The sequence below is a fragment of the Vigna unguiculata genome, chromosome 2 (genome assembly GCF_004118075.2).
Source record: "Vigna unguiculata cultivar IT97K-499-35 chromosome 2, ASM411807v1, whole genome shotgun sequence".
NCBI classification, from domain to species: domain Eukaryota; kingdom Viridiplantae; phylum Streptophyta; class Magnoliopsida; order Fabales; family Fabaceae; genus Vigna; species Vigna unguiculata.
The window spans coordinates 9,424,521-9,433,498 of NC_040280.1; the positions used below are offsets into that span (position 1 = coordinate 9,424,521).

Below are 8,978 nucleotides of genomic sequence, written 5' to 3' on the forward strand. Positions count from 1 at the left end.
ATTAAGTTTGGGGTTTAACTTTGTTTAATAATAAAACTAAAAAAAAAATTTGTTTAAAAATATTTTTACAAATATTTAATAAAAAAGTCAATTTTATTAAGAATATCATCATAAGATTTATTAAAAAATTAAATTGAGTGTCAATTTAAGGCAGGACAATATTACTTCATTCTTTACAAAAATTGGAACTAAATTGAAACTAAAAACAAATACAAGATCAAATTGAGTCGTTTTGAGACGTGACACAACTATGGGATGACACGTATAAAAAAATTAAAAAAAATTAAAAAATTAAATCTATAACAACATATAAAGGGGATTCCTCTTTTTGTGTCCACATTTCAAAATATCAAGTTTATCCTTTAAATATAATAATTTATTAAAATTTTAAAAATTGACTGTTACTTTTACAAGTTTTTTATAAAATCTTCTGATTATTTTCCTTTATTTTTAATAAATATAAGTTTAGTTTATATATTAACTTAATAACATTACAATATTATCACCTACTAATATAATATCACACATATTTAAAAATGCATACATGCATACGCTTGTGTTTACACTAGTAACAAATAAAAAAAATTCATAAAAATCAAAAATTGGCATGGTGTTGACTTTAATACCGTTTGGTCAAAATTAACGGTAAAAACCAAATTAAATTATTTTTAAGAGAATGAAAACCATATTGAGACAAAGAACAAATTTGAAGACCAAACTGATATTGCTTGAACGGATCATGATAGTAATTTAACCTTAAAAAAAAAAAAACTATTCTTATAAAAAAAGAGACAACAAAAATATTACCTAACATTTTTGAAAGGTGAGAGTGTCGTTCATGACCATTGGGTTTAGCTAGCGGCGGTGTCACAGTTGTGGGTTACCTCCGCCACCGTGTTCATTCTTTGGTTGCCCCGTCTTGCTTCTTCCACTCTCACTCTTCCCTTCACCCAAACGCACCGTTTCAAACTTCCCCCTCGATCGCATCTCCCTCATCAGTTAACACCCACCCTAACCCTAATTCTTCGTTCCCACCAAAATGTGGTTCGCAACATCCTCCCCTTCCTTCGTTCTCTTCCTTCCAACCACTATCCCTTCTCTTCCCCATTCCCTCCGCCCCCTCTCCTCCCTCCATCGCCGCCCCCTCGCCGCCTCCCTCTCTTGGGCCCCTCCGTCCCCCGACCAGTCCGATGACTTCCGCGGTTGGGCCCTCCCGGAGGCCCCTGCTCAAACCGACAACAAAGGTAGGTTAAGTTACGTTAGGTTCTCTTTCTACGTTTCATGTGATGCGAACTTGTGTTGCGTGCAGTTGCAGTGTTTCCTTCTTATGCAGTTGTGGGCGTCGGTACTTCACTCGCTCTTCTACTCGCTGTTTTTGCTGTTTCCAGGAAAGGTAGCTTGCGCTCTCGTTTAACCTTCGGCTTCGGGATGTATCGTTTTTCGTCTCAGTTTTTTTTTTTTCTGTTCCCCTTTTTACGAATGTGATGTGCGGTTAGGTTTTGATTTTCGACTCGCGAGGCCGTTGCAAGGGATGTGCGGTGACGTGGAGACTCGGCGTTGTCTAAACGACACCCCGGACTTTGATGTTTCTGGTGGGAGCAAGTCAACGGTGTCCGAGGCCCGCACGGAGGACGTGTCTGATACCCTTACGGAAACTGGTAAATATGGTAATGTTTGGTTTTCTATTTTGTGTTTAATCGTAGTGTTTAGGATTTTTGGTGATTTATGGTCCGAATTCGAATTAGTCTTTGAAATTATGAACTCCGATTTGGTTTTGAAATTACGAAAGTATCATACTAATTATGGAAATTATCAAACTATTAGAAACGGAATGATTAAAATGATCAACGGTAGGTAATTTGATAAACTTTTTTTTTGTGTGTAAATCGGGATATCTTGTTTTTAAGGTTGGAGTTTATGGGCATGGATTGATTTGTTTTTGAAATTACACAAACGTCACTGTAGTTTCTGAAATTACCAAACTAGTTACATCATTTTGGTCCTTGACATTACAACCATAATGACTATAACTGACAACGATTGATATCTCAGGACTAAAACTGAATGGTACATGCAGACTCAGGGACTAATTTGGTGTATTAGCTGAATGTTTCTATAACCATTTCCTTTTTTTTTTTTCTTGTCATATCAGTAGCTGTAGAAAAACCTGAACGAGTTGTGATCGCGGTTTCTGTGGATTCTACCCAAGAAGAAGCATTGTCAGTCTTAAAGTCACTGAAGGTTTGTTTTCAGAAGCAAGCAAGGTTTTCAAAAATGAATTAGAGACCAGTAGTATCTGCCCATGTGGTGTTAAACTGTTGATGGTCTGTAGAACTTTAATTTCAATATCACCTTTTCTTGGATCACTGTTAATGGGAAACCTAGATACATTTGACTTATGACGTTAGCTCTCTACCTTATTCAGTTCAATCTACTTAGCACTTAGGAAAAAATGCTCCATCATTTGCTTTAATTTTAAGTTTGTCTAACAGCATAAACCACAGATAAAGCTGTCAAGAACCTAGATCAAGTAACAGAGAAATGATAATGTGGATAAATGATTATGATGATAAAAGTTTATTTATTTTGCCTCTTGGAATTGGAAATTGTACATTTACTCTGTTACATTATGTTTTGGCGTACTTAATTTCTGCTGGTTTTGTGGAATTCATTCTTGTTTGGTGCCTAACATGTGTGTTCTGTTGTGTAATGCGGCACTGAAACAATGTGCTATTTTTTATGCTTTGGTTGAGTTTTATTAGGCTTGAATTTGTGTTTTTTTTTATGACATGTCTAGATAATTGAAGATGATGCGGAAGCCAATGAACTGTGTACCAGAAGAGAATTTGCTAGATGGCTAGTTAAATTGAATTCATCCTTGGAAAGGTTAGTAGTTCCTGATTCATCATGCATGCAAATTTGCAGTCAGAAATAATCTAAAATTTGTAGCTCTGCCTGGGTTCCATTCCATTGGAAACGGATTTCCCTGTCTTCCAGGAATCCTAAACACAGGATTGCTCCTATAGTATCACTTTCTGGGTCTGTAGTCACTGCATTTGATGATATTGGTGTTGATGACCAGGACTTTAGATCCATACAAGGTAAAATGTTGCAACTTTACTTCAACCCATAATGTTTCACTTATGTGCAGAAATTTGAATGTTTGCTTTTCCATTTGAGAAAAAAAAGTTTTAGCTGAAGCCGGTGTGATCCCCAGCAAATTATCTTGGAACAACAGTTTCAATTATAGTGGATCTGGCAGTCTTGAAAACATGCACTTTTTTCCTGATAGGTATATTTGTCCTCTATCCTTCAATGCTGCAGAATCAAATTTTGTTTTACTGAATTGAATATGTGCACTGCAGATTCATCTCACGACAAGATCTAATAGACTGGAGAGCTCAGTTGGAGTATGATCTTTTTACTGGGCTAACTGACCAGGTATGCTGTTTTCAAAAGTTTGGTATTTGGATAGTTTTGAATGAATGTTAATGATTAAAACTTCACCTTGTGGTAGCACTGATACCTTCTTTTTTACAGTCCAGATATCAATTAAAAAAGCAGGTTATATGGATGTGAAGCAGGTCACTTCTCCAGTAGTTTATGTGGACATGTTGGCAGGGGATAGGAGTATACTTAGAACAGTGTTTGGTATCACCTCTCGGGCTTTTCCACCATGCTTTGACATTTATTTTTGTTTTGTTGATCACATCGGGTTTCTTTACATGTTTCTAACTGCAATGTCTTGTTTTCAAGGACGTAAAACTTCTATAGTTTGAGATATGATAATGAGAAATATTTCATTTAATTAATTTAGGTAATGGGGTAGGGGAACAAATTAAAACAGGTTACGTTGGTTATTCTATGTTTAAATGATGAAGAAAAGCTGAGAAGCATAATGAAATTAGAAACAAAATCAGACTCTATATTCAGTACCTGCTACCTGTTTTATGCTTGCACCTTGACCAGTAGGCCAAATTAATGCATGAATAGTAAAGTTGTTATATATTTTATTTAAGTCTCAGATTATCACCATGTTTCTAAGAGTGCCATGATGAAGAATGATCATAGGAGGAATCTGCTGTGAACTTATTGTTAACAGGACAGAGCAAGCGATTTCAGCCAAACAAGCCTTCCACAATAGCACAAGCGGCAGTGGCTCTGACAAGTGGTAGGATGAAGGCAGCAATATCGGCTGAACTGTTGAGAATAGAAGCCGAACATTCTGCCAGGCAGGCTGAGGCAGAAGAAATCAGATCTGAGTTGCTCAGTCGAGGAAACATGCAGAGGTTTTGGGATGAGAAGCTTAATGATGAGAAAAACCGTGGTTTAGATGTAGAGAAGCTTTATCATATGGAAGTAAAGAATTTGGAAGAAGAGGAGATCAATCAAGATAAGTTATATACTGAGTATTTGAAAGAAAAGTCAGCTATGGATTGTCAGAAGCAGTTGCTTCTTAGCTTGAAGAAAGAAGTTGATGAGATATCAGAAAAAGTTGCATCTGAGAGAGTCATATATGTGGATGAAAGGCTTGTAGTACAAAATTTGCTCAAAGATTTAGAATTCAAGCTTGAAGAATTGCTTGACACCAAATCTACTCTGGAAGCTGAAAAAGAAGCTCTTCAGATTCTTAGGTAATTTCTGACTTAGACTTATAAGCGTCAAACACAGGTATCTATTTTTATTTATGACTTTCCAAATGACAATTTCAAAATTTGGAGGATTCTAAAACCAGGTTTGGGAGTTAAACATTCGGCATGTTAACCCATTTGTTTGATATCACTTGATTTAGTGTCAACACATGTATCCATTGTGATCTATGGCTTTCCAAATGACAGCTTCAAACTTTAGCGGCTTCTATAACCTGAAGAGGGGGAAGGTTTGGGAATAAGTTACTTGGTGTCAACACATTGCTGTGTGATAAACGCGTTCCTTGTAGCTCAATGGTTAGAATGTTTTCTTTTGTGAAAGTCAATGTGGAACCCAGTAATTTGAAGCTAAATATTTGAAAATTTAATTTACTATGTTTCTGTTTGAACCATATATTTTAAGATTTATTGATGGTTCTCAGTCACGATTTAGGAGGACATTTAGGTCTAAACTTATTCAATTTATGGGGTTGTGTATGACGTCTATACGTCCCTGCCTTGATCATATCTTAGGAATTCCACTTAAGTGACCCGTGATTTTCTTTTTAAGTCGGTAACCATAGATGGCATTGTGCCGCGTAGGTTAGCTACCCATGGGTCAATTCCATCATGTTCTTATGAGAGCCAAAAAGTGCTGTTTAATTATTTCTTTGGAAGTTTTATTTAATTCTACCTGCGCATCTCAATTGTTTGCTTTTGGTTCAATCATGTTCCTGGTGGGTATTTCTCTTAAGTAATTCTTGTCTTTGGTTCCATTTATATGCATTATCTAGCATAAAAGGTTCTGGAGTATTGCTAATGGCGAAGATTTTGAAGGGAACTAGTTATCTTTCTGGGAAAAAATTAGTCATCTAGTAGTACTTGGTTGGTCCTCTGGTGTTAGAAGCATGGCCTGCAGCGTTTAGAAAATAAATGATTTGACGCACAAACTAGTAAAATTACTTTCACCTGGTGAACCTGCTAGTAAAATTACAAACTAGTAAAATCTTGATTGTATTTGGAATGAGGTGAGTCTGATGAATAATTCAAATGTTGCAGATCTTGGGTGGAGGACGAGGCAAGGAGAAGCCAAGCTCGGGCAGCTGTTCTCGAGGAGGTAGGGCGAAGATGGAAATGGGGTGACCAAGCTTGATTGGGGACACGTCCTACAAAATGTAAATTAACATATCTACATATACACTAATAGCATAAATCCTTTAGGCTACCATGCTCTGTATGGTATTATGGTCTCTTGTGAGAGAGGAAAGGGTTAAGGTTGATGACGAGCTTCATTCTTCGGTGTTATGTACACATTCAAAAAGGAAAATTGTTGATGTGAGTTGTTTTAATTCCCGTGGTCCTGAAAGATTTTCCATCCCTCTCATGAGTCGGATTGGGAGGGAGGGGGATCACAGCCAGTCTTGTTATCTACTCAAAATTTTGTGTGGATCCTGATTAGCTAGCTATTTTTATGTTTTTGAAGCTTTAAGTGGAATAACTCCATAATGTCGGTCATCTATATAGGAGATACCATTCCAGTGGACTGAGTGTGCTTTCAATTTATGTTTTTGTCATAATAATGTGATGAAATAGACGAAACCATGATCTGTTCTATGGTTAACCTTAAATTAGAATGAGATATATATGACAACTTTTATACGTTTTATATTGTTGGAAGACTTCTATCAATTTGACTGTGCTTGGTTTTACTCAATTTTTGTGTATCTTATACGGAGATTGTGCCATAGGAAACAATACTAATCAAGATTCTAATTTTTAGTATATCATAGTAATTAGACTTGTATGAGATCTGCAGATAGTTAATTTTAAATCATTAATAAACCAATTCAGTTTGAAATCTTGTCTAATATGTGTTTTTCTAGTTTGATTATTATTCAGTATTAATAGTCAACTAAAAATGGATTGTTATTTTTATCATTGTGAGTGGTTATAGAAGTCTAAGATAACATGTTCCTTACAGTATGAATTACTTTCAATTCATTCAATTTCTCATTTTACATGATTTTTAATGCATACTATTTCCCATATTTTACATCATTTGTTTGGACGTTGCTCTTCAATGAACTTCTCTCAATTTGATGTAAAACATTGTGTTCTTAATACCTCAGTACAAAATCTTTTTACTGACCTTCACGTTTTACTTTCAGTAAGAATATTTGATGTCTAATGTTGATATTTTTGTAAAGTTATTCTTAGCTACATTGGTTTATGGTTTTGTTGATAACTTCTGTTAAATAAAAAAATTAACGAAAATACACGGGCTAACAATGTCACTGTGTAACAGAAAAGCGAAGAAAACGTACACACAGTTGACAGCATTGTAGCAGAAGTGATTGACGATCTGAAACTCAGTCTTTAGTGACATGAGGTCAAACTCTGGGTCTTACGAGATGAGTTGAAGACACCATTCCAGAATCCTCAAAAAAATATAATGATCATTTCAACCTAGTCTCTTCCATGCGTGTAGCTGAATCTCGTCCATCCCATGACAATCAATCCATAAACAAAGATGACTCAATGACCCTGCAATGCAAATCCAGCATAATGCAGAGCATTTGTATGTGATGATGATACTTCTATTCATTTTTACAATATTTTATTTTAGTTTTTTTAGTGTATTTGAGATTAAATCACTTTTTTAATAAGAATTTTATTTAATATAGATTATCTAAATTTCAACTAAAATCATTAATTAAAATAACTAATTAGTCTTAATAATATATTATACGCTCTTATGATAGTATATATGTTGAATTTTGATGATAATTGATTTATATGTTTGAACGTATATATGTCCTGTGAACGATCTAATATGTGTATCGTACTGTTAAAGAAAATTTGAAACTTTTATAGTGATAGATAATTTAGTGGACTTTTGAATGCACTTATCGTTTATTTGAATTGAATGATTTTATTTAAGAAATATGCAAAATTCAATTATGGGAAAGAATAATTTGATCAATTGTAATTTGTAATCATATATGTGATATAATTTGATTTGTTTCCTTTAGAAAAAAAAGATGAAATATGTTTTTTAATATAATATAAAAAATTTCATATAGTTGTTTAATGTCAAAAAGATGAAGATACATGTATGATGATGTGGATTATGCAAAATTAAATGTTAGGTGATTTAGAGGTGTAGAAATTATATTCAAAAGGGTCACATTAAGAGATATAATAACTTTAGAGACACACCACACTCTATAATCCCATTATTGTTTTTTCTATTTTCTTATTTGCAATTTTTGTTCTCTTCCTCATGAAAGATTAAACCTTTTTGGATTGATTCTTTAGTGATTTCATAGTCAAAGGCTTTATACAATTCAAGTTTATTCTTTATTTTCGATAATAGAGTGTCCCTATATTGTATGTCTTTTCGAGTTCTAGTTGATGATCTTGAGATTGTTTTTGATCACTTGTTAATGATTTAATCTTGTTCTTTAATGGGACTTTTCAATTTTCTTAATTCTAACATTGCGTTGATTAACTCTAATGATGTCATTTCAATGGACTTGAGGTTAAAACATCGGTGCTATATGTGAGGATGAGAAAAAGGTCAAAGATGGAATGAGAAAGTGATTTTAAAGATGATTCATCATTCCTTTAGCCCTCAATGGGGATGAATAAGAAAGTAGTTCCAAAGATGAACTTCATTTTCCTTAAATCTCAACTAAGGAACTTATTTCATTATGTTCAATGGTCTCATATAGCTTAAGTCAAAACCAAAGATAATTTAGAGACGTTTTTTCAACTTTATTCTTAGATGCACCATTTAAGGACAAAACCATAACATAATTAAGAGTTTTAAAGTAGCTAATACCTCATATACATAATTGATTCCCTAATCATGTTATATAAACCAATTTGAAGTCATAATAATAAAGTTTGTAAAAAAAATTGGTACACAAAAATGATGAAGAAAAGATTACTATAATTATAGTTGTTAATTTCGCTTAACCCACAGGTTTAGACCTTGAACCATGTTGGTTGGAGTCAAAAAAACCCACAATTACAAAAATTCCCAAATTAAAAAAAGCCCACAAAAGTCCTGTGGGTTAAGACCAATTCAAGAACTTCCTTTCTAAACATGAGAAATATATTATTAAGTCCTTTCTCGATAATCGACCTTGACCCATCCATCAAATCCCTTTATAGTAGTCAACCCTGCCCATGCCGACCTCACTCGACCGTCAACTTAGGTTGGCTTGTCTCGACCGATGATTAGCTATCGGCTCGGGTCAGCTTGTCTTAGTTGTCAGCTAAAGTCAGCCTATCTCAATCTTCAACCTGGGCCAACCAATTTCGATTGTGGGGGCATGCTTATCA

At 34.4% G+C, this 8,978-nt stretch overlaps 1 protein-coding gene across 5 annotated transcripts; it reads left to right on the forward strand.

The window, feature by feature from the left end:
* Positions 1–794: 794 nt before the first annotated feature.
* On the forward strand, positions 795–6,294 carry LOC114173733. Of its 5 annotated transcripts, XR_003602553.1 has the most exons (12): positions 795–1,244; positions 1,310–1,393; positions 1,497–1,667; positions 2,153–2,241; positions 2,798–2,886; positions 2,998–3,101; positions 3,190–3,292; positions 3,366–3,441; positions 3,546–3,651; positions 4,103–4,634; positions 4,839–4,946; positions 5,688–6,294. XR_003602553.1 is itself a non-coding variant. In XM_028058302.1 (11 exons), the coding sequence occupies exons 1-11, from the start codon at positions 1,040–1,042 to the stop codon at positions 5,779–5,781; spliced, it is 1,653 nt and encodes a 550-aa protein (XP_027914103.1). In that variant the 5' UTR covers positions 796–1,039; the 3' UTR covers positions 5,782–6,294. The 5 variants fall into 5 exon arrangements, 4 of the variants coding, with proteins under 4 accessions (XP_027914103.1, XP_027914104.1, XP_027914105.1 ...); XM_028058302.1 differs by lacking the exon at positions 4,839–4,946 and having other exon boundaries at positions 796–1,244; XM_028058303.1 differs by lacking the exon at positions 4,839–4,946 and having other exon boundaries at positions 796–1,244; positions 2,156–2,241.
* Positions 6,295–8,978: the final 2,684 nt, after the last annotated feature.